General features: G+C 38.6%; 1 protein-coding gene across 2 annotated transcripts in view; it reads left to right on the top strand.

Annotated features, from left to right (window-relative positions):
• Positions 1–26,685, top strand: part of Pcca (propionyl-CoA carboxylase subunit alpha) — a 358,996-nt gene that overhangs the window by 154,730 nt on the left and 177,581 nt on the right. For both annotated transcript variants that reach the window (XM_047554213.1, XM_047554212.1), the window contains 2 exons: positions 2,464–2,614; positions 26,172–26,315. In XM_047554213.1, the coding sequence (XP_047410169.1) occupies positions 2,464–2,614; positions 26,172–26,315 (295 nt within the window). The remainder of the gene's footprint in view (positions 1–2,463; positions 2,615–26,171; positions 26,316–26,685) is intronic.

The raw sequence follows: 26,685 nt of genomic DNA, 5'->3' as shown, positions 1-26,685 counted from the left end.
ACTTGGAAATGTCTTTTTTTCCTTCATGACACAAGTTCAGCTGAAATTCTAGCTGTACAGACCCAGGGGAGGGGAAGCTGGCAGAACGGTGATGGTCTCAGACCCAGTTCTTCTGCAACCTTTTGTTTTCTTGTCTGACTCATCATCTCCATTTCAACGAACTTTCTCTTTTTGTTTAAAACTTACTCGTGTCTTCCCTGGATTAGGAATCTTTCACAGACTAGGAACCTTGAATCATGATTTTTGTTTGTTTCTTCTGCCTAGAAATGTAAGTTTTTCATATGAACATCTCATCTATTAATTTAGAGAAAAAACAGGGAAATTTAAAGTAGTAGGAATCAAAATGGAAAAGCTAGGACTGATCATTAGTAGTGACGCTATGCACCTGAGTATTGTAAAATGTTAAAATAAATGGCCTATGCGGTTTTAGATCCTAAAGTAAGAAACTACCACTGTGCTTTGAGGGCAGTGCTGAACCTACTATTATATCTGTGTTTTGCTGGTTAGGATTTATGGTAAGGAAAAGGATAAAACCAGACAGGGCAAAAATTGAGTTCTTAACTGCACTAAAATTCTCCATGTGTTACATTAATCTTTCATTTGATTAATTCAAACATCACCAAAGGGGGACAGTAGGAAGTACATTTTCCTCTTGCAAAGTGTTCTTGCCCACCCCCACCACAATCCAAATGGGTCTATTTTCGGCATGAGATCTAACTAGCAGTTTCTGTGGAATGGAAGTATAGAGCTAGTGTAAAAGGACACCCCGGCTGCCTGCAACTGAACCCAGAAAGCGAGGAATAAGATAGGAATGTGACCTGGTCCGTGCCTGAAACAGGGAAGAGAAGGACCATGGTGGATGGAAAGAATCTTACAATACTAAAATCAACCACGTGCAGTGTCTGGACTGTTTTGGGATCCCGATTCAAATAAATTAGCTGTATGAAGATTTATGACTGAATCAGGGAAATTTGAGTATTGGCTATTAATTAAATACAGAGTGTTAAGGAGTACTTAGCTTTTTAAAATGTGATTGTGTTACAAAAGAATGAAGGAATACATATAAAACAAATACGGGTGTTTTTACGGATGAAGTGATAACTAATTTGGAATTTGCCTTAAAATTAAAAGCAATGAAACAAAACGAGTGGACTGGTCCTGGTAGAGAAGGGGGGTTGTAACACAGGTGAGCCGAGAGCGACTCTGTTATAATAGTGGCATATTGGAGAGGAATTGTGCCAGTCCTTAATAAGCATTTTACAATGTGTCATCTGAGTTTTATTTGAAAATACTTTAATTCATTAATAGAAAAGTAGTCAGTGTTTTGTTTCTCAGAGACTTTCTTGCATAAAAGCAAAATCTGAAAATGTAGGCTATCTGGTGACATTTTTGGGGGCAGGGTTTGTTAAGAACACTTTCCTTGCATGCTGGAAGGTGATTTTGAAATAAAGGTGCTGGGGTTTATTAGATGTATAGTTGGCTCTTGCTATCTGCGGCACCTATGTTCTGTAAAACCTCATGAACACTGAATTATTTCATATTGAACTATTATTTCTAGAGGAAATACAGGGTAGGTCTCTGCAAGCCTCTGGCCATCACATTTTCAACACAATGAGTAACATTTTACATTTTGGGCAACTAGTCATGCATAACCTCGTTTCTCGTATGTTTCTCTTGAAGGGCACCTTATTTAATATCTGTTATTACTTTATTAATGTTGAGTCCACAGTTCAGGCCAAAGGCCATGACATACCTGAGCGGAGCTGATCTCACACATGGGTTTTCTCCATAAGACCCTTCACAGCCTCTGCTCTCAAGTACAGTGCTTGGGAGCCAGGTTAAACAGTGAGGTCAGCCCCAGTCCCCAACAAAGAAAGAAAGAGAAACCCCGGACAAAACCCAGGACATGAAATAGGCCTAAGAGGACACCGTTTGGAGGTAGGCACTAAAACAAGGCAGAGTGTCATCTTGTCCAACCTCAGTACAGTGACTGCCTCAGAGTTTTCCCCTCTGCACTTATTTATTCATAAATGACCATGAAGGTGCTACAAATGTTGATTCTGAAATTATAAATCAATTTTATCAAGTACACAAATTTGCAAACATGGAATTTATGTGTAATAAGGATTGTCTTTATGCCAGTTTCTAAGAAATTATTTTTTGTGTTTTAACTTGAAGCAACTCTGACTGTATATTTAAAATAAATTTTGCTAGTTAAAGAGTAGTTGTAGTATTTTACAAATGGATTGAAGTTATAGTATAATGTGAAAAGTTCAGATGTTTTATAGAAGTCTGAGATGGATTGTTTAAGCATCTTTTGCATAGTGCAGTAATATAAAACAAAAGGAATATAACATTTTGAACTCTCAAATTGATATAGAGGTCTATATATGAGTAATATTTAACAAAAAGATAACTTGATTTTTGTTCAAAATGTGTCAAGAGTGCTTTCTGTATCTATAGCATTTTTCTGGATCCTGAGACTCGAACAGCCATGGGAGAGCAAGCTGTAGCTCTTGCTAGAGCAGTGAAGTACTCCTCAGCTGGAACTGTGGAGTTCCTGGTGGATTCCAGGAAGAATTTCTACTTCCTGGAAATGAATACGAGACTGCAGGTAACACCTAGTCCTATTCCTCTCCACTCCTTTTTTTTGATTTTTGATTTTGAGATGGTGTCTCACTGTTGCTGAGGTTGGCCTCAAACTTGTGATCCTTCCACCTTAGCCTCCTGAGTCACTGGGATTACAAGCATGCATTACCATGCCGGGCTTTTTTTTTTTTTTTTTAAATGTATGTTAAAAATCAGTTCCATAAACTGTTAAATAAAGACAGATTTTATGCTTCTGTTGTCTTCCAAGAAGGTACAGGTAAGAATCCTGTGAACCTAAAGTCAGGGCCTAGGCTTCTGCTTTGTTCTTGATGTTAGAAATTCCACTTTGAGACCTGGGGTTGTGGCTCAGTGCAGAGCACTTGCCTAGCAAGGCACTGGGTTCAATTCTCAACTCCACATATAAATAAATAAAATAAGGGTCCATTGCCAACTTAGAAAAAAAAATATATATATACATAAAAGAAATTCCACTTTGAATTTTTCAGATGAGTTGTGTTTGTCAGGGTTCATATGCTGTTAAGGGGAACTACTCTAGATATTGCAAATAGAAGGGATTAAGTGCTTCCAGAATCTTTGGAAGGAATGGAGGAAGGAAGGGAACCTCAAGTGCACTTCCAGGAATGACAGTCACAATGCCCAGCCAGGCTCCTGCCTGCCCGGTTGTGAGGATGAGAAATCCAGTGGCTGCCCCTGTGTCTCTGAACGTCGTTCCTTGGTTCTAGCCAGGATCGCAGGAGGTTGCTGGTGCTGTAACAGGTGACTTTCCTGCCTTCTTCCTTCCTTTTGTTCTTTTATTCAAATTTGAACTACACACACACAGAAAAGTAGATAGAACATAATGTATTGTTGAATAAAACAAAAATCCACGTATCTTCAGCCAAGTCTTCTGTACAGAAATGCCAGCACTTCTTCCCCAGCTTCTCATTTTCTTCTTTTTCTCAGTTATTCCCCTCCCACCTTCCCTAGTGCTAGCTCCTATTCTGACTGAATTCTCAACACCTTCTCATGTTTCCACAGAGTTCTCCCGTTGAATTTGCATACTTGAGTAGCATGGTTAGTTTTGCCTGTTTCTTTTTTCCTTTTTTTTTTTAAGTTTGTATTAATGGGCTTCTATTGTCTACATTCTTTTGTGCCTGACTTCTAACATTATGTTTTTGAGGTTCTTCCAGGTTGTTTCATGTAACTCTTGCATGATATTCCTTTGAAGAAAATACCACTATTTATTTATCTATTCCATTTCTATAGATTTTTGTTTGCTTCTAGTTTTATGGAATTTGTATTTGTTTGCTAAGGCTACCATAACAAATGATAATAAACTGTGGCTTAACATAACAGGAATTGATTCTTTCACATTTTAGGAGGCCAAAGTCTGACATCAGTGTGTCAGCAGACCTGGTTTCTTCTGTGGGGCCCTGTGAAGAGTCTGACCCCTGCCTCTCCCAGCTCCTGGTGGTGACTGACACTCCTTGTGGTCTTTGGTTTGTGATAGCACAGCTCAGTTGTCTTCTGAACTTCTATCTGTGCATCTGTGTCCAAAGTTTCCTCCTTCTCTATGGACAGCAGTCATCTTGGATTTAGGAGCCACCCCACTCCGGTGTGACCTTACCTTAACTTGATGATATTTGCTAAGACTCGTGTACGAACAGGTCACATTCTTAAGTTCTTGGTGGACATGAATTTTGATGGGACTCTACTCAATCCAATATGCCATTCATAAAACGCCTTGGTCTGCATAGGCAGGCCCCAGACTGGTGGCCGCCTGGGGCTGGGATGGATGGGTGGGGCTAGGCTGCTGGCCAACAGTAGAGACTGGGAAAAATCACATTGTGCCTTTTCCACACAGCCCTTTGGGCTGGGGCAGGGAGGGGTGGCTGTGGTGCTGCAGGCAGAAGCCAAGTCCACCTGAGTCGTCTTTTGTTGCTGTGGTTGTCCTTCAGAAATCACTGGGCCTTGTGGGTTTTTCACAGTTCTGATCCCACCCTAACTTCAGCTTCAGGACTTCCTCTGAGCCTGTACTTCTCAGCGTCGTCTGTGCGCTCAGGCCCTTTCCCCAGAGGTGGACTCTTCCTTGTGACTAGACCTCGTTGCCTGCTGGCGGTTGCAGGAGGGGTGTTTTGGGTTCTCTCTCTGCCTTGTCTTCGTCAGTCCTGTGACCTTGCATTCTTGAAGTGGGTTTCCTCAGTGGTCCTGTCCTTCTCCCAGTGTTAGGGAATCTGAGGTCTGAGCCTGAAAGGGTTTTCTGCCTCTTTCTTGGTGGTTGTCTTTTTGCATGGTGCGTCTGATTTCATCCTTTTATATTTGATCTGGCTGCATTCAGACATTACCTCTGTTTCTGTAAACACTGTATAATTTCCTAGCCAGGTTGATATCTTTGTCTTGTATCTGTCTGGACAGTTTGGTCCATAGAAAGTTAAGGTAAACTCTGATTATTTGTGGAATTTAAGTTTCTTTTATCCATCCATCCATCCATCCATCCATCCATCCATCCATCCATCCATCCATCTTGGGTCTTTTTATGCTGCCCAGGCTGACCAGGAAACTCCTGGGTTCAATTGATCCTCCTGCCTCAACCTCCCAAGTAGTTGAGACTACAGGTGAACCAACCACACCTGTCTTGGTCTATTTGGATCTGAATTTAGAGTCTTTTTTTGTGTTTTATAACTAAGTGTATGTAATGAGATAATTAGCTGGGAAATCATGTTTTTATTAAAGGGTAAATGTCTTCATGAGAATAACACCTTTTAATATGATTCTGAAAGAAATCTGACATGACGAAGCCTTTGTATTTCATTCTACATACAAGAAATATAGATCATTTAATTGAGGTACTCATGGGTATTTAAGGAATTTACAACCAGTGTCTTTTTTTGTGGCAGTTTGTTACCATGGGCTTGTGATTTTTTCTTTTTGGTTTTTGTTTTGTTTTGAGATGAGATCTTGCTATGTTGCCCAGACTGGTCTCAAGTTCCTGTGCTCAAGTGATCTTCCTGGAACTATAGGCATGCAGCACTGTGTCCAGCTTGTATGGTATTATTATTATTATTTTTTTGGGGGGGTTATTTGTTTCTGGCTCATTTATTTTAGCCCATAAATTTGTTCAAGACTGTTCTATGGTCATTTTGGCATAAGATCTAACAGTTGATATTTAAATAATTCTGTGCTGTTGGTCAAAACCATCCAGGTACCTTTTTTTTTTTTTTTTTAATCTTGGCTAGCTTGACAGGAAATTGTGTGCTATAACATCAAGAAAGGTCATAAATAAGTTTGAGGGGGGAAAATTTAATTCATAAATATTGCATCATAGCTAATACCACACTTTGGTTCATGTGCCTCCCATTTAATGTTTCATCATCTTTCTTTTCTCTCTTGCATTTATTTGCAGCAACTTTGATCCTGTCAGTTAAATAAATAAATTTTGGCTTAAACTCATTTGTGAGTAGGGGCTATTTCATGGTGGGGTATTACTGACTGGGACCATAAGCAATGAGTCTTGGACTTCACAGTATTTGGAAAGCCCTTCTTACTACACATGCCAAACATTTCTTTCTGACATTGTTTAAGCAATTGAAATGTTCTTTTAACTGTGAATTTTCTCTTTTAAATTTCTTTACTAACCTTAAATTATAATGCATAAGGCACAGTCACCAAATTCTTTAGCTCCTAAACTGTATCTTATCTCTAATTACTGTTTCAGTTTGAGCCAAGAGGGCTATAATTTTCTTTGTTCTTTTTTTTTTTTTTTTTTAAATCTCGAAATTTCCTGATTGAACTGTCACTTTTTCCAGCTTTGGAACTCGTATGTGTTTTCTGGTAACAGAAATGTGAGGAGTATGTTCATTTTATTAATTTCCTCAAGAGAGAAATTTGAAATAACAAATGTGTTTCTGTAAAGAAATGTGCCACTGAGAAAGTCACCAAATTTGGCACATGAACACTCATCCATTTGACTGGGTTTGTTCTCAGTGTGGTCAGAGTTTATGTGGTAGAATTATCTATGCCATCCTCATATATATTTACTGTACTTTTTTAAGCCACTTATTTTCCGTGGCTTAAATATAAAAATTCAAATGCTTTTGCATCGCAGTACAAGTTCCTTTGTGTGGTCCTAAGAGGTTCCTGCCCCTTGCCAGGGCCATCTCTATCTGGGTTTAGATGGGGCTCCTTGCTTTTCCCTGAATGTCCCTTTTGACCTGTCAGGGCCTTGTATCACCTCACTCCCTTTTCTTGAAGTGGTCCTGCCTACTTCTGTGGTTCACCTGTAGGTCCAGCCACACACCCCATGCCCCTGGCTTATCATTTCTCTTACACATCTCACCTTCTCTCTCGACATTTGAAAGATAAAGCGATGGAAGAGTACTCATTTCAAAAGGTGATTTGTTAATATGCAATTTTAATGAAGTTTATTATGTATAATCTTGTTTAAATTTTAATTCCTTAGTTTATGGAACAGTAATAGTCAGAATTGGTAGTACTTGGTTAAAAAAAAAAAGTCCAGTTATGTGGAAAATTAGAAAAGTGACTCTCCATTCTGTATTGTTGCTGTTGTTCTTCTGGTGTGAGGTTCTAACCCGGGACCCTGTACATGCTAAGCACACATTCCACCTCTGAGCTGTACCCCAGCCCTGTGAATTATACCTCTTCTCCCCAATCCATACTACATTTTTGTCAGAGCTGTATATTTTCCTCTGTAGAAATAAACTGTTTTACTTAAGACTGCATCTTCAGGAGTGTGGTATATTTAACTTAAAACATTATCTCCTTCATTTTAATGGCTTTCAATATCCTGTCGAATAGATGTTCAGTCATATATTTTTACCAGTTCTGTGTTGATTATTTTTCTGGTAACTTGCTATTGCAAATATTGAAATTACCAGGAATGCTTTACATCTCTGTTTTGCTCATAAGTATGCAGAATAGCCAGGAAAACAGTATGTTCTTTTATAATTTAGTTGAGTATTTTCAAGTTGCATTTTACAGGAGAACTTGTTTTTTCTCTCCCTGGCCAAAAGTGATCTTTGTCTGTATGATAGTGAAAAATGATATATTGTTTTTATTTTTATTTCCTTGTCATGAGTGGGGTTTAATTTTTCTTCATAGATTCACTAGTGTTTCCTATTCTGTGATTTGACTATTAGATCCTTTACTCTTTTTCTAATTGAGTTGTAGGTATCCTTTGGTTTATGACAGTACAATGTTCTGTGAACATTCTCACATTTCTGTAGGACTGGGGCTTTCTGAGCAATGATCCCTGGCACCTGGATGAAGAGGTAACAGCCCTAAAGATGGAGAGCTCTGGAGCTATCTGTTGACAGTCCAGTTTGGTAAATGAACTTGATAAATGCAGGGGGCTTCCTCTCTCTTGCCAGAGGATTTGCTTATATTCCAGAGCAAAGTTTGCATATTCTCTCTGTCTCTGTGTTTCCACAGCGGAGAAAGAAAAGATACGCCAGTAACTCTTACATAAACCCTGTCCTGTGGTACACGCGTCTCTGCGAGTATAGGGTCACCAGGCCTGCACTGTGTTGTCCACAGAGGTCTGGGGGTGGGGAATGGTTCTACAGTGCTCTCTGAGCAAATAATTGTTCTGTTCTCTGATCTAGAAACCATTCTTTCCTCTGGCAGGATCAAAAAATAAATGCAGATATAAAAGCAACAGGTAGGATTTGGAGGTATTTCCCCTCATCTGTTACTGATACCTTTTTGTCTTTGTATATTATTTTTTATTCATATGCAGAATGTTTTTATTTGTTCACAGTTGACTTTTTGAATTTATTATATTAGTTCTGTTGTTTTGGCATACTTTGGTTTTCCCTACTCCTTGGTAAGTCATAGTTTTCTTCTTTGTGTTTTTTTTTTTTTTTTTTTTTATTGTATACAAATGGGATACATGTTGTTTCTCTATTTGTACATAGAGTCAAGGCATACCATTTGTGTAATCATACGTTTACATAGGGCAATGATGTTTATTTTTTTTCCCTTCCCCCCACCCCTCCCACCCCTCTTTTCCCTCTATACAGTCCTTCTTTCCTTCATTCTTACCGCTCTCCTTATCCCTAACCCTAAACCTAACCCTAAACCTAATGCTAACCCCTCCCACCCCCCATTATATGTCCTCATCCGCTTATCAGCGAGATCATTCGTCCTTTAGTTTTTTGAGATTGGCTTATCTCACTTAGCATGATATGCTCCAATTTCGTCCATTTGCCTACAAATGCCATAATTTTATCATTCTTCATTGCGGAGTAATATTCCATTGTATATATATGCCACAGTTTCTTTATCCATTCATCAACTGAAGGGCATCTAGGTTGGTTCCACAATCTGGCTATGGTGAATTGAGCAGCAATGAACATTGATGTGGCTGTATCTCTGTAGTATGCTGATTTTAAGTCCTTTGGGTATAGGCCAAGGAGTGGGATAGCTGGGTCAAATGGTGTTTCAATTTCAAGCTTTCTGAGGAATCTCCACACTGCTTTCCAGAGTGGCTGCACTAATTTGCAACCCCACCAGCAATGTATGAGTGTTCCTTTTTCACCACATCCTCGCCAACACCTATTGTTGCTTGTATTCTTGATAATCGCCATTCTAATTGGGGTGAGATGAAATCTTAGGGTAGTTTTGATTTGCATTTCCCTTATTACTAGGGATGTTGAACATTTTTTCATATATCTGTTGATTACTTGTACATCTTCTTCTGTGAAGTGTCTGTTCATTTCCTTAGCCCATTTGTTGATTGGATATTTTGTATTCTTGGTGTAGAGTTTTTTGAGTTCTTTATAGATTCTGGAAATTAGCGCTCTATCTGAGGTATGGTTGGCAAAGATATTCTCCCACTCTGTAGGCTCTCTCTTCACATTACTGATAGTTTCCTTTGCTGAGAGAAAGCTTTTTAGTTTGAATCTATCCCAGTTGTTGATTCTTGCTTTTATTTCTTGTGCTATGGGAGTCCTGTTAAGGAAGTCTGATCCTAAGCCAACAAGTTGAAGATTTGGACCTACTTTTTCTTCTATAAGATGCAGGGTCTCTGGTCTGATTCTGAGGTCCTTGATCCATTTTGAGTTGAGTTTTGTGCAGGGTGAGAGATAGGGGTTTAATTTCATTCTATTGCATATGGTTTTCCAGTTTTCCCAGCACCATTTGTTGAAGAGGCTATCTTTTCTCCATTGCATATTTTTGGACCCTTTGTCTAGTATGAGAAAATTGTATTTATTTGGGTTTGTGTCCATGTCCTCTATTCTGTACCATTGATCTACCTGTCTATTTTAGTATCAATACCATGCCGTTTTTGTTACTATTGCTTTGTAGTAGAGTTGAAGATCTGGTATTGCAATACCCCCTGCTTCGCTCTTGCTACTGAGGATTGCTTTAGCTATTCTAGGTTTTTTATTCTTCCAGATGAATTTCATAATTGCTTGCTCTATTTCTGCAAGGTACATCATTGGGATTTTAATTGGAATTGCATTGAATCTGTATAGCACTTTAGGTAGTATAGCCATTTTGACAATATTAATTCTGCCTATTCAGGAACATGGGAGATCTTTCCATCTTCTAAGGTTTTCTTTAATTTCTTTCTTTAGTGTTCTGTAGTTCTCATTGTAGAGGTTTTGCACCTCTTTTGTGAGATTGATTCCCAAGTATTTTATTTTTTTGATGCTATTGTGAATGGGGTAGTTTTCCTAATTTCTCTTTCTGAAGATTCATCACTTATGTATAAAAATGCATTGGATTTATGAGCATTGATCTTGTAACCTGCTATTTTACTGAATTCACTTATGAGTTCTAAAAGTTTTCTGGTGGAATTTCCAGGTTCCTCTAAATATATAATCATGTCATCAGCGAACAGGGATAGTTTGAGTTCTTCTTTTCCTATTCATATCCCTTTAATTTCTTTGGTTTGTCTGATTGCTCTGGCTAGAGTCTCAAGGACGATGTTGAATAGAAGTGGTGAAAGAGGGCATCCCTGCCTTGTTCCAGTTTTTAGGGGGAACGCTTTCAGTTTTTCACCATTTAGAATGATATTAGCCATGGGCTTAGCGTAGATTGCTTTTATAATGTTAAGGAATGTTCCCACTACCCCAATTTTTTCTAGTGTTTTGAACATGAAGGGATGCTGTATTTTATCGAATGCTTTTTCTGCATCTATTGAAATAATCATGTGATTCTTAACTTTAAGTCTGTTGATATGGTGAATGACATTTATTGATTTCCGAATGTTGAACCAACCTTGCATCCCTGGGATAAAACCCACTTGATCGTGATGCACTATCTTTTTAATATATATTTGTATGCGATTTGCTAAAATTTTGTTGAGAATTTTTGCATCAATGTTCATTAAGGATATTGGTCTGAAATTTTCTTTCCTCAATGTGTCTCTGTCTGGTTTAGGTATCAGGGAGATATTGGCTTCATAGAATGAGTTTGGGAGGGTTCCCTCCTCTTCTATTTCATGGAATAGTTTGAGGAGTATTGGAATGAGCTCTTCTTTAAAGGTTTTGTAGAACTCGGCTGAGAACCCATCTGGTCCTGGACTTTGTTGGTAGGCTTTTGATGACCTCTTCTATTTCATTGCTTGAAATTGGTTTATTTAAGTTGTGTATATCCTCCTTGTTCAGTTTAGGTAATTCATATGTCTCTAGAAATTTGTTGATGTCTTCGAGGTTTTCTGTTTTGTTGGAGTATAGATTTTCAAAATAGCTTCTAATTATGTTTTGTATTTCACTCGTGTCTGTTGTGATGTTTCCTTGTTCATTCCGAATTTTAGTAATTTGAGTTTTCTCCCTCTTTCTCTTTGTTAGTGTGGCTAAGGGTTTATCAATTTTATTTATTTTTTCAAAGAACCAACTATTTATTTTGTTAATTTTTCCAATTGTTTCTTTTGTTTCGATTTCGTTGATTTCGGCTCTGATTTTAACTATTTCCTGTCTTCTACTACTTTTGGTATTGGTCTGCTCTTCTTTTTCTAGCGCTTTAAGCTGTAGTGTTAAGTCGTTTATTTGTTGATTTCTACTTCTTTTTTTGAATGCCCCATGAAATAAATCTTCCTCTAAGTACTACTTTCATAGTGTCCCAGAGATTTTGATATGATGTGTCTTTGTTCTCGTTTACTTCTAAGAATTTTTTTATTTCCCTCCTGATGTCTTCTGTTATCCATTCATCATATAATAGTGTATTGTTTAATCTCCAGGTATTGGAGAAGTTTCTGTTTTTTATTCTGTCATTTATTTCTAATTTCAATCCATTATGATCTGATAGAGTACAAGGTAGTATCTCTATCTTCTTGTATTTGCTAACAGTAGCTTTGTGGCATAAAATATGGTCTATTTTAGAGAAGGATCCATGTGCTGCTGAGAAGAAAGTGTATTCGTTCTTTGTTGGATGGTATATTCTATATATGTCCGTTAAGTCTAAATTGTTGATTGTGTTGTTGAGATCTATAGTTTCTTTATTCAATTTTTGTTTCGACGATCTATCCAGTGGTGAGAGAGGTGTGTTAAAATCACCTAGTATTATTGTGTTGTGGTCTATTTGATTTCTGGAATTGAGAAGGATTTGTTTGATGTACGTGGATGAGCCAATGTTCGGGGCATAGATATTTATGATTGTTATGTCTTGCTGATTTATGCTTCCCTTAAGCAGCATGTAATGTCCTTCTTTATCCCTTCTGACTAGTTTTGGTTTGAAGTCCACATTATCTGAAATGAGGATGGATACTCCAGCTTTTTTGCTGTGTCCGTGTGCATGGTATGTTTTTCCCCATCCTTTCACCTTTAGTCTATGGGTGTCTCTTTCTATGAGATGAGTCTCTTGCAGGCAGCATATTGTTGGATTTTTCTTTTTAATCCAATCTGCCAGTCTATGTCTTTTGATTGATGAATTCAGGCCATTAACATTCAGGGTTATTATTGTGATATGATTTGTATTCCCAGTCATTTGACTCATATTTGTTTTTGACATGATTTGGTTTCTCCTTTATTTGGCTATTCCTTTAGGCTAGTGCCTCCTGTTGCTGATATGCATCGTTGTTTTTCATCTCTTCCTCATGGAATATTTTGCTGAGAATGTTCTGTAGTGCTGGCTTTCTTTTTGTAAATTCCTTTAGCTTTTGTTTATCACGGAAGGATCTTATTTCATCGTCAAATTTGAAGGTAAGTTTTGCTGGGTATAAGATTCTTGGTTGGCATCCGTTTTCTTTCAGGGCTTGGTATATGTTGTTCCAGGCCCTTCTAGCTTTTAGGGTCTGGATTGAAAAATCTGCTGATATTCTTATTGGTTTCCCTCTGAATGTAATTTGATTCTTTTCTCTCGCGGCCTTTAAAATTCTGTCTTTATTTTGTATGTTAGGTATTTTCATAATAATGTGCCTTGGTGTGGGTCTGTTGTAATTTTGTATGTTTGGAGTTCTATAAGCCTCTTGTACTTGGTTTTCCATTTCATTCTTCAGAATTGGGAAATTTTCTGGTATTATTTCATTGAATAGATTGTTCATTCCTTTGGTTTGTTTCTCTAAGCCTTCCTCAATCCCAATATTCTTAAATTTGGCCTTTTCATGATATCCCATAATTCTTGTAGATTCTGTTCATGATTTCTTACCATCTTTTCTGTTTGGCCAACTTTGCTTTCAAGATTAAATAATTTGTCTTCAATGTCTGAGGTTCTGTCTTCCAGGTGTTCTATCCTATTGGTTATGCTTTCTATGGAGTTTTTAACTTGGTTTATTGTTTCCTTCATTTCAAGTATTTCAGTTTGTTTTTTTTTTTCAGTATCTCTAACTCTTTATTGAAATGATCTCTTGCTTCCCGTATTTGGTCTTTTAACTGTTGATTGGTGTGATCATTTAATGCCTGCATTTGCTCTTTCATCTCCTCCTTCAATGCCTGCATTTGCTCTTTCATCTCCTCATTAGCTTCCCTGATCATTTTAATTACATACATTCTGAACTTCCTTTCTGACATTTCTTCTGCTGTGCTGTCATTGGGTTTTATTGATGTAGTATCTAGGTTTGTTTGGGACATTTTCTTCCCTTGTTTTCTCATATTGGTCAGCTGTCAGTGGGACCCTGAGATATTGCAGTTTTCCGCTATTGGCTTATAGTGTCCAGGTAGATTTCCAGTGTATCACCTCCCAGCCTTCAGTAGCCTGATGTCTTGGAGGAATCTGATAAAGCAGCGCATCCGAAGAAAACTGCCCCTAGCCCCCTACTGGTTTCATGGTTTGGAACTGGCTCTGTGCGGAAGTGCTCTCACTGTGGGCCTGCACCGTGCAGCTGGCCGTGTGGGAGGAGCCCACTGCCAGAGTGTGGAAGGCTACCTTGGGAAGACTCTAGCTGCCCTGCCCGGCTCCGATAAGCCACCTCTATCTGGGCCTGCCACCCGGTCTGAGCTTTACCCAGTGGGCAGACTCACCCGTGGCTCTATTTCAGTCCGAGTCTCTCAATGCCTCCCCTTCTTAACTCCTGGGTTCTGGAGCGACTGGGGGTGCAGTCACCCTCTAGGCCGCCATCTTGGATCGCCCCGTGAAGAGAGCCTGCGGCCGGAGTGGGCAGAGCCGCCTGAAGAGGTCTCTGGCTGCCCTGCCCTGATCCCAGAGGCTGCTTGCGGATCGAAGCTCTCCGTTGGTTCGGGGGCTTGTGGCTGGTTCTATGTAGAAAACCTCTCACTGGGCGATCTGGTCTGAGAAGCTAGCCTTGAAAGGCACCTCCCACCGCAGGGGTCCAGGCTACTTGGGGAGGTCTCTGGCTGCCCTATCCTGGTCCCTGAAGCTGCTTGTGTGCCAGAGTACGCTGTGCTGTGCTGCGCTGGCTCCAGGACTTGGAGCTTGCTCTGGTCAGAAAGGCTCTCACTAGCGGGCCCGCTCTGGGAACCTGGAGAAGCTGACTGTGTGGGCGGGGCCCACCTCCGGAGTGCGCAGGGCTACCTGTGGAAGACTCTAGCTGCCCTGCCTGGCTCCGATAAGCCACCTCTATCTGGGCCTGCCACCCGGGCCGAGCTTTACCCAGTGGGCAGACTCACCCATGGCTCTATTTCAGTCCGAGTCTCTCAATGCCTCCCCTTCTTAACTCCTGGGTTCTGGAGCGACTGGGGGTGCAGTCACCCTCTAGGCTGCCATCTTGGATCGCCCCGTGAAGAGAGCCTCCTTTGTGTTCATCTAGTTCTTATTTTTCTTTGATGCTGAAGTCTTCTCTTCATATGGAAGTTATTTTATTAATTTTTTAAAAATGGCTACCTGGTTGTTGCAACTGTTATTGCGTAGTCAATCTTTTCATTCTAATTAGAAATGTCTCCTTCATTGCATGCTGTAGTCTCCTGTGTATGTGGATCTGTTCCTTGACTTTCTTCTTTTAATCTTTCTGCTTATTCATGTGCTAGTACCACACTGTTTTAGATATTATCTCTGTATATTATGTATTATAATTCAGTATGCAAGAGAATAGTTCTTTCTCATTACTTTTATTTTTCCATGTTAAAAATGGCCTCATTGGATAGCTTATTTTATTTATATTTAATATAAATTAAAATGATGGAACTGTTTAACGATTAGATAAATACTTTTAATTTTCTACAGATACATTAATTCCTAAAATATGTTCTCAAGAAAAAAAATGATTATGAAAAACACATCTTTGCCCACATTTTTCTTTATATCCTAATTTGAAATAATGTGTTGCTTCCCTTTTTAAAAAATTAATGGAACTGCGTGCATTGGCACATGCCTGTAATCCCAGTGACCTGGGAGGCTGAGGCAGTAGGACTGTAAGTTCAAGGCCAGCCTCGGCAACTTTTTGAGACCCTGCCTCAAAATAAAAATAGAAGGAAATTAAAAGGACTAGAATGTAGCTCACCCTACTACTGAGTTCTATCCCCAGTACTTAAATAAATAGATAGATAGATAGATAGATAGATAGATCAATAGATAGAGAAATGGACATATTTATATCTAATCCTGTTTTCCCCCCAACTTTTCATTTGTTGCTATGTTTATTATTACTTTGTATCATCATATTTACTTTGTTGTTGGTAGGTATGTCTCTCTCAGGGGTTATACCTTGTGTATCTTAACCTGTTTTCATGAACACCATCAGCATCTTACTATAGCTTCACCATTAGTGAATTCTTTATTTTGATTCATCTTATAGTGAGATTTTTTTTTTTTAATTGAGAATTTATTTTGTAGAGGTTCTCCTGGGTACCATAGTCTCTGAACTATTAGTTGGGTGATAAGGTCCCCTCCCCCAAGAACATTTCACCTCGTATAAAATTGTAGGGTTTAAAATAAAGCTGAGTTGATATGTTACTGACTTTTGGGACCAATTTCAACCCTTGAGTAACTACCAAAATGTAGGAAGGGAAGCAGAGGAGAGATCATTCAGACAGGAAGGTTCTTTGAAGTGCTAAGTGGGGGTGGATGGGCAGGAATAGCCAGCACTGCTGAGAGATGCCAGGGATTTTCCCCTGGTATTCGGAGTGTAGAATTCGGGTTTGAAATAATGATAGTGTCACGGTGGATGCATGTCATTAGGCATTTGTCAATATCCATAGAATGTGAACTGTAGACTTTAAAAAACGTATTGTGAGTGCTTCATCTGTTGTAGCAGATTGTTACAGTAATACATGATGTTCATAATAGGGGCGGTGGGAGGGGGTTTAAGAAGGAAGGACATGGGAACTCTGTACTTCCAACTCATTTTTCTCAATATAAAACTGCTCTAAAAATAAATTCTATTTATTTTAAAAATTAAATTGTGTTGAAAGATGTTCTCTCTGGGTCTAAAATCTGAGTCAGATTTCACTTGAATCAAATTTTTAGGGCAGTGTAACTTTGAAGCAAAATCATTGTCTCTTGCATTTCTTCACTTCTTTTTTAAAAAATATTTTTATTAGTTGCTGATGAACCTTCATTTGTTTGTATGCGGTGCTGAGAATCAAATCCAGTGCCTCACAGGTGCTAGGTGAGCGATCTGCCACTGAGCCCCAGCCCCCGCTCTGCATTTCTTCACTTCTTTCTTCTCTCTTTTCTTCCTTCTCTCCAAGATTCAGACGTTATATAATTTTGTGTGACTATTTCAGTATACGTCTTTAAGTTTTCTTTGCATTTCTAATATTTCCATGTTTATCTACCATAGAATTTGGCATGTGTAGGTTCATGACTATTCTTCATGAATTTTGTCTTATAAAGGTTTTAATTTTATAGTCCTCTTATATCATGTTGCATGTTGGCCTTTCTGTTTTTATTTACCTGATCCTTCATTTTAAAGGATTCTTTATCATGTCTTTTATTTGTTTTCTGAGTTTATAACCAATTTTTAAAACACCCAACCCGACCCTTTTTATTATGTAAAAATGTCCTCATTCTAATACTTAGTTTTATCATTTTTATGTTTTAAAATTAATATTTTCCTCAGTTTTGCTTCTGTTTTCCTTTTTCTTCTATTTGTTGCTCAAATTAAGTTGCTATTCTTGTTTCCCATTGATAACTTGGAAATTTTGTTCTTTAAAATTTCGTTTAAGTTCCTCACCCTATTCAGACAAGCATTGTATTTATAAGACTGTACAACCAGTTCCCCTGACTTGCCAATACTAAAGATTTGAGAGCTAATCTCATACTTCCAGGTTACTTTTGACTTTCCTTTGTACGTACTATTTTTAAAGTTCTTTTTTAGTTCCTGCCTATATATCTTGTCAGTTACATCTTTCATTATTTGCTATATCTTTTTCATCTTCCCTGATTTTGAGATTTCTGCTCTAGTTCGTTTGTTTGTTTAGGACCTTCTTCCTGAACCCTTTTCAGCTGGATTATGTGGACTGTGTGTTCTGAAATGTCATATCCTCAGACATGTTTCTTTAGGCATGAAGGGGGGCATGGTTATTTGGATTTGAGTTTGGGATTCTTGAGTTTCAGTTCTTGTCTCTCAGTAGTTTGTGAATTCCACTGTGTTCTAGTTTCAGATATTAAAGTTTGATGTAATTCTGATTTCTTTTCCATTGTGGGTAATGAGTTCTTGCTGTCTGGAAGCTGGCCTAGTTTTCTTTTAGTCACTGGAATTTATTGATTCCCCGTCCCCCACACCAGGTTTTATCTAGGTGTGTTTTTATATCCATCACCCTGACTTTTATTCCAGGTCCACTTTCAGTGTGCCGATTTGTTTCTTCATTCTTGGGAAAATTTGTATTATTTTATTATTTTCCTCCATCTATTCACTTTTTCCCTTCTGTCTCTAGCCTGTTACTGCAGATTAAATATACTGGATAAACCCTCAAAGGCTTGTGATTTTTCTCATGACTACTGTCATTTTAGAACTTACGTTCTGTTTCTTGTTATTATTTCTTTATATTGATCTTCTAGGCTCTGAGCTCATGTTCTGTTGGGGACCATCCTCTTGGTTAAATTGTACAGTTGGGAAATCATATTTTGTTTGAGAAAGTCCAGTTGTGTGTGTGTGCGTGTATCTATGTGTGTACGTGTGTGCATTGCTACTCTTTAAGTTTTTTTTTTTAACTTGTTTTGTTTTTTGGTATTGGATATTGAACTCAAGGGCACATTACCACTACATCCCCAGCCCTTTTTGTTTTTTATTTTGAAACAGGGTCTCACTAAGATGCTCAGGCTGGCCTCGAACTGGTGATCTTCCTTCCTCAGCCTCCTGAGTAGCTGGGATTATAGGTGTGTGCCACAGTGGGCTATTGTTGGCATTATTATTAATAAAGGCTGTCAGTAGTCATTTGAAAGATTCACAAATTGAGTCATAATAACTTCATATTCTTTTGTCAGTTAACTGTAAAATTACTGTTGCAAATAAATAAACATATTCAAAATATTAACCACTTTTAAAGATTTCCTTTTCATAGGGCATGTGTGTTAAGCATCTGGGGGGTGGGAATGGAGATGGAAATCTTTCTTCTAAAAATGAAATGGCGCTTGGGTTATGGCTTAGTGGTAGAGGACTTGCCTTGCTTGTGTGAGGCACAGGGTTTAATTCTCAGCACTACATATGAATAAATCAAATAAAGGTCTATTGACAACATGTGTGTGTGTGTGTGTGTGTGTGAGTGTGTGTGTGTGGTGTATAAAATAAATGAAAATGAAACTGGTAGATAAAAGTGTTTGTTACATTGATAAACTAGCTCTGCTTATGTGTTTGGATAAGATTAATATTAGGATCCTGAATACACCTTTCTAAATTCTGGTTGTGTGTACATGTGTGTAATTATTAATTTCCAAATGTTAAAATGTTAGGTTATTTTTAGATTTTAGTTTAGGCTTTTTTTTTTTGAAAAGCAACCTTTAATAGAATCTCCAAAGATTATAGGAATTAGAGTATGCCCAAACAGAGAGGAGTAAAATCTTTAAAGATAAACAATTAAACCCTAATGTGATCAACCTGCTCTTCCTTTATACTTGAGGACAGAGATATAAATTGTCCTATTTTTGTCTGACCTTAATCAGTTTCTTTTATTGATTGCTATAGTGAAGGAGAGGAATCTTGTTTTTTTGGAGGAAGAAAAAGCATAATAGAATTATTGCAATGTATGAAAGCCAAACACCCTCATATTCCATCAGAGAGAATTCTGTGTCATATAGAAATTAATATTCCAGAGATTTTAGAAATTCTTTCTTAGCAACTTAGTTCTTGCCCTTTTCCGTTTCATTTATTTAAAAATTGAGAATTATTGCAGCCCAGGGCTGGGAGTGAAGCTCAGTGGTTGAGTACTTTTGGGGCATGTGTGAGCTCCTGGGTTCACTTCTTCAATGCTGGAAAAGAACTATTACAACCCAGATTCTTTTTGCTGACAGTTGATTGTAATTGGGCAAATACCCCATCCTGTGCAGAATAGTTTTAAATGTACAAACAAAATTCCAGGACTTTCTAGACTGAAATATTTTAAAAATGAAATTGGAGTATTTGAAAGAATAATTGGTAGAAAGAGAAGAATTTATAGGGAAGTGGATATTTTAATTAATTTGTACAATTCCCCTCTTGCCAAAGGGAGGTTTTGGATCTGGGCAAAATAGATCTTTTAAAATTATATTTAAAGTAACAGAGGTCAGGGTTCTGAGGCTGACTCGAGTCAGCCAAGACTGGGATATTCTGAAACATTTGAAGTCAATGTGGGAGGCTAAGGATAAAAAGTTGGACACGTCATGCCTTCATGTTCTGCTTTCTTGCATTACTTACTGGTCTTGTTAGAAAGTCACAGCAGAGATGTTTTTGCCACATAGATGTGCACGTAGGCATGTCAGGCATATACAGTTACTAGGGTTCTTATTTGAAGCTTGTGGGGAGCTCTTCGGCTGCCTTTGATTTCTGGTGTCCTTCATCTGTATTTTAACTCTTCACAGGGGTAACTCGAGTTTACTAGGCTTTATAGACTGGGGCGGCTTCTCAGGTTATTTTCTTACAGTTCTGGAGGCTGGAAGTCCTCGGGGCAGGTGTCATTGGGGTTGGTTCTTTTGGAGGCCTCTCTCCTTGGCCTGCAGATGCTTGTCCCCTGCATCTTCACACTGGCCTTTCGCTGTTTCTGTGTCCTGATGCCTATTCTGTAAGGACCTCAGTTGTGAGATTAGGGCCCACTCTAGTGACCTCATTTAAATTTAATTACCTTTGAAATCGACTCAGATGTGAGGGTTAGAAGCTCAACATATGACTTGGAAGGAGGGGGGGCACAATTCAGTCCCTACAGGTCCCTGATCCTTTCTTTGGGTCGACGGGAGCACCACAATAGGACGAGTGGGGTCTTCACAGCTCCTGTTGAATATAGCATCATTTCAGTGTGAGTTTACAGGGATGGTGTGTTGGGGCCTGTTTCCCAACATGCTTTTTATCTTTGATTCCTGTAGATCAAAATCTAATAACTTCAGATCTTTATTTTGAAATCCTGTATTCTCAGGAGGTAGAGCTTCAGAATTTTAATAGGTACATGTTAGATTCTGTTCTGGACAAAGAATCTCTCTGAACCAAAAGAGTAGAACCAAAAATAATGGCATCAGCTATCCTTTTGGAAGGAAGTAACAACAAGCTAAAAAGGCAGAAACTAAAAAGGTAGAGACCTATTATGCTGAACACCGTTTTAAAACTCAGTTTTATGTAAGGGGACAGTCTGTCCACACCTACACTGCGTGCTTGAGTTGAATCTAGCTGATTAAGCTTACAGCAGATAGCATTCACAAACCAACTCTTTGTCATATCTGCTCATTTAGACTTGATGTATTTAATAAAGATGTCATTTAAAATCATATTAATTTAAAATGACGTTATCTGGAAATTAAAAATTGTTTCTAGTTTCTCACCACATGCCCTTGAATGTGTCTCGTGTTCTTTCTCTGTAAACAACAGTGGAGTTTTGAGCAAGTGTGTGCATGTGGACACTGGCTGCTGGACAGTGAAGGCCAAAGACCCCTCTGTTCAGGGACCACTGTGTGCCTCTTCCACCATCAGTGCCCGGGAGCCCACCTTTCACCTCACCCCCACGACTCTGTCCACCCTTCCTCTTATTGCCAATTTTCATTTGAAGTTATTGTATAGATGTAGTTAAAATTCCCTGAATCTCACTGTTCTTGAGGAAGGGTTGCTTGTTATCTGGTTACCTGTTCTTACACTTTTAGGAGCTACTAGGTAAATATCACAGTGAAATATTTAAACGTTTAGGTCAGAGAAAAAAAACGTATTGAATGAATTACCTGCTGTTGGAGAGCTATTTTTATTTGACACAGTGGGAGGATTCTGACAAGAGAGAAAAGGTTGATCAAATTAGACATCTTTATTTTAATCATGTTTTGTGATATGAAAAACAGTCTTAAGTTATGTTGCTTTACGTTTATTGACTTTTATTTGAAATGATTTCAGACTTACAGAAAAGTTGCAATGATACAGAGGGTTTCTGTATTCCCTGACGTCTATCACATTTGCTTTCTCTATATACCTACACGTGTGTAGTCATCTGTATTTTCTTTACCTGAAATAGTTCAGAGTAAATTGCAGGCCTGGTGCCTCTTTACTTTGAAATATGTCTGTATTTCCTAAATACAGGACAATTTTTTAAATATAACTACAGCATCTGTCAAAATCAGCACTTTTTAATATTCACATATTACTATCATCCTCTCTACAGATTATATTCAAATTTCAGCAGTTGTCTCACTAAGGCTTGTTATAGCAAAAGAAAAAAAATTCTGACTCAGGATCATATATTACATTTAGTTGTTATGTCTCCTTTCTCCTTTCTCTCTTTTAATCTGAAACAAATCCATCTTAATCTGTATCAATTCTAGTCTTTTTTGGTCCATATGATCTACACTTATTTTTTGGACCAGGGATTGAACCCAGGGGCACTTAACCACTGAGCCACATCCTTAGCCCTTTTTATATTTTATTTAGAGACAGGGTCTCACTAAGTTGCTTAGGACTTCACTAAGTTGCTGAATCTGGCTTTGAACTCATGATCTTCCTGCCTCAGCCTCCCCAGCTCTTGGGATTGTAGGTGTGGGCCGCCATGCCTGGCTGATCTTGACGTTAACAGCCCAGGCCGTTGACTTTATAGAACGTTCCTCCTTTGGGGCTTTGTGTGCTTACTCATGACTAGATTTAATCTCTGCAGTTTGGGGGACCACCCCACACTGATGTTTCTGGCATGGAGGTGACTCTGTGAGACCATGCCGGAGGCACGAGACTGTTCCCCTGTTGGTGTGATGCTGTGGTCCAGGCGTGGCTCCACAGTTCTCCACTGTACACTTATCTTCTTTCCTTTGTCAGAAAGTGTCTCGTACGAGGATACTTCAGGACTGTCACGATCTCCTCTTTGTTTCACTCACGAGTTTTAGCATTCTTCCTAGTTTATATTTAAAACTGAGGGGTAAGGCTCAAGGTGAAAACTGAAGTGTCAGATTTACAATTCTGAGAATCAGGAAGGTGGATAACAGCCCAGAGGCAGAAAGATTTAGTTTCTAAATTCATCACTATGGAAATTAAGCACTCAGAGATGAAATAAAACCTAGCTTACCTCACATTTGTGTTTGATGGGCTTATTTTGGGGGAAAGTCAATTTGGTAGCATCAGATAATTAAGAGGGAGCTGCAGAGAGGTCTAGAAAAACAGCTTGATAGTAACTAAGAAGTTAAAAAATTAATTAAGATATGGTCTCACTATGTTGCCCATGTTGGCCTCTAACTCTTGGGCTCAAGTGATCCTCCTGCCTCAACCTCCTAAGTAGCTGGGGCTATAGACATGCCTCAGTGCCTGACTTGAACAAAACTAAGTTTAAGTAGCAAGTAGATCTATTAAAAAAAGCTAGCCATTTGTGACCATTGGTGTAGGTATATAGAACTATATATATATTCATTCTACTCCCTGTACATGATTATGTCCCATGATCTGGCATTTGATTATGGAGTTTTTCTCCTGGTAAGCTAGGGGTATTGCTGATACAAACTGATTTATCAATAATGGACCCTGCTATTATTATTATTATTAGTCTGCTAATAGACCCTGCAGTATGGTTCCACTGTGATGAATGTATTTCAACCAGAAATTTGTCTTTGAGGATCCAAAAATTCTAACTTGGCAGGGCTTACTCTGTTTTTATATGTGTGATTTCTTTTTTTTTTTTTTTTTTTTTTTTTTTTTGGTGTTCTTGCTGACTAAATTGCAAGTTTTATGTACTTAAATTCTAATATTAATCTACAATGCAAAATAAAATTATCTTAGTGGAGCCATTATTCATGTGTTTTTTGGAACAAGAACATTTCTATTGGGCAGGAAAAACCACATGAAGCCAGGTTCTGAAAGTCTGCTTAGTGAGGGTGGAATGACAGTAAGGGAATTGCTCTTTGCATTTTGAAAGTTTAAGTGTGTTCCTTGGGATTCCCACCCATGGAGATGCTTTGCAATAGGAGGAAGCACACAGACCCCTCTTCTTGCAGAGTAGCGAGGCTTGTGACCCAGTAACAGATGAGGTGTCTTTCTTAGAAAATTTGTGTTAGTCACACCTCCTCCACACCGTAGCCTTGGAACAGACATCAGGCTTCTGTAGTTAGGTTTTTCTTCTAGGTGAGACTGGAGGAGTTTGGTTTATCAGACACTAATCTCTAGCTCTTTTTTCTCCTTTTATATCCTTTGTTTTAGTTAACCATTTCTTTCGTTCCTCCATGTCTCCCTCCCTCCCTCCCTAACTACCTTCTAAAGATATTTTAAAGCCTTCTATTCAGTGGTGTTTTGGCATGGGAGCCATTGTGTTCCAGTGTGTACCCCTGATCACTCAAGTGGTTAAGAGGGAACCATCCCTGAATCCTCAGAGGTGCGGGGGAAGTACTTAGTGAAGTAAACTCTGTAACCCTGGCAAGATTCCCGATGCTGGTGATGATACCCCAACGTCTCAAGGAATTTTTCACATTTTATTGAGTTGCTTTGGAGTTCTATGTCTAGAGAAGGGTTTCTTTCAGAAGTAATAAGTTTCATTTTAAAGAAGATATATTTTACCTGAGAAATTCAGACATATTAAACTACTCTGCAGGCTTTGACAATACATGTACCTAAGTGAATAGTTTTAAAGACAATTCTTTAAGTAAAGATTTTACTATTTTAAGCTCGATATTTTGGTTACCTAGTTAATTTGAATTCCTCACAGCTCTCTAGTTTAGATTGTGAAATGCTGTATTATATTTGATAAACAAGGCCAAGTTTGGAACAAAATGAGTCCATTTTTGGTTTCCATTCAAAGGGATTCTCATATACTTATTTTTCTACAGTTATAGGTAAAACAGTGCTTCAAAATAAATTTGGATGTTTAAACCTTTGTAGTAGTGTGAGGACAACCACACATCGCTGGACAGGCGTTTCTGTTTCCCTTCCGCTTTCATAGCTTTTTCTCATGAGAAGGTACAGGCTGCAGGAGACAGCACCTCTGGAGTGCCAGGATTCCCAGCCCCACCTCTGCAGCCGACTGTGGGCTACTGGGATTGCTGTTCCTTCCTTCATTCAGTCATTCATTCCACATGTGTGTACTTGCCTTGTAGGTATTACTTAACTTTTCTGGGCAAGAGGAGACTGAATCCTTCACTTAGTTTTTAAAATTGTTTTCGCCCCCAGCAAGGATGTGCACATACCACCATTTTACACGGTGGTGGGCACCAACAGATTTCCCCTCTTGAGTAGAGGGCTGAGACTCATTCTCCCTCGAGATGGGTTCTAGCAATAATCGAGACTTCACTCTTGTTCTCCCTTGTTATGTTTATCACATAGTCTTACTTCTCATAAACCATAATTTACTTTCAAAAAATATATTTTAAACCATTTAATAAGATCTTTATTTAGTGTCACATTTATTTTGTAAAGGGTAGATGCTTATTTTAGCAATGATTTGTCATTAAAATTATGTCAAAATGTCTTAAAATGTTGTTGAAACTGTAAACAAACTCATAACACACACAGAGCTAATTATGGATGCCATCTGTTTATTTTTACCAAGCTTTTTTTTAAGACCATGGCATTGTCTGCTTATGATAAGCTTCAAGATTATTATAATGACTAAGTCCTGTCCTTCAATTAGTGTAGCTGAAGATGGAAAGATAATTTGCTTGTTCACTGACCTTTTCCTGTGTCCATATATGAAATATGACATGTCATGGCAATGAAACTATTGTGAAATGCATCAGGACATACTTAATTTTTACAAGGAAGAAAATCAGTATCAAAGCTGCAGCTATGGCCAAAGTTTTATTAAAATCTTAAAACTTTTTCCAGGTTTTCAAAGGCAGGCAGATTATCTTCTGTACTGCCATAATTGGCTTTATTTTAGTTTAGGAATTTATGAGTGATCGATCAAGTTACCATGACACGTATCCCTGTTGGTGTGCCTGCATGTCAGTGCATGTTTTTGCACATATGTATCCCATGTGTTAGTGTGGAAGGCCAGGTACTCCCGTGACAGCACCAACCGGAGCAGTTCTCTGCAATTTGCTGAGAGCGCAGAGTGATTCACTAGCTCTGCTTTGCTATTGTGCATGCTAAGCACTGCCCAGGTCAGTCTGGAGGGAAAGCAACCTGCAGGCTCCATCTGCTCCTTTCTGCTGCACTGCATTGATGCAAGATCACGCTAATCTGGCTGCTTGTCAGGACAGGTTAGTGAAAGCATGCAAGTGGCTGAGATGCGGCCCGATCAGTGCTTTGGAAAATCATAAGCTGCCCCTCCAGATGCCATGTTAAGTGTAGCAGAACAGCCTGACTATCAGCCACAGCAAGACTTGCAGCAAAATAAATGTGTTTTTCAGTTGAGAGTCAGTTTCAAGTTAAGTTGTTCAACATTGTTGGACCACAAGTAAATCAAAATTGGGAAAAGTAATACAGATAGTTTACAAATACTTTTTAGGTGTGTTTCTTGATTATCATGATTTGTGTGCCCCATTGTGTTTATTCTTTCATCTTATTCTCCCGGCTGAGGGTTTTTTACTCAAGTATAATTGATTGTTAATATAACTGACTTCGTTTTACCCAGCAACTTTTGGAAACTTTCTCGTCTAATTCTACTCACATACCTTTTGCTTCACTCATTGACTGGCACATCTTGGCCTTGCAGGTTGAGCATCCTGTCACAGAATGCATCACTGGCCTGGACCTAGTCCAAGAAATGATCCGTGTTGCTAAGGGTTACCCTCTCAGGCACAAACAAGCCGATATTCCCATTAATGGCTGGGCCGTCGAATGCCGGGTTTATGCTGAGGTAAAACCAGTGGTGCTGTGATCGAGGGTGGTGGGGGTGTCCCGAGTCGGGAGACCTGGTGTAGCTCATCCACAGGAATGCCTGGTTTAGTTCCTGTGTCAAGTATTTGATGATGGGATCCATAATCAAACCAGAAAACTTTAGATGATTTTGACATAATTCAAAATGGTTTTAAAGAATTGAGTTTAGTTCATTCTCATATATTTCTGGATGGAGAAATAGCTACCAATCCAGTAAAGAGGCAACAAGCATCGATTTAATATTCCTGAGCATGAATGGACTATGGTTTTTGTTTTCTTTCCTTTTGTTTTTCAACCCTGTTAACAAGAAATAGTTATAATTTTCTGTGAGTTTTTTAAAAAGAGCCTAC

The sequence above is a fragment of the Sciurus carolinensis genome, chromosome 5 (assembly GCF_902686445.1).
Source record: "Sciurus carolinensis chromosome 5, mSciCar1.2, whole genome shotgun sequence".
Classification (NCBI taxonomy): Eukaryota; Metazoa; Chordata; class Mammalia; order Rodentia; family Sciuridae; genus Sciurus; species Sciurus carolinensis.
The sequence above is the reverse complement of the archived record's forward strand: the minus strand, read 5'-3'. Positions and strand labels throughout refer to the sequence as shown.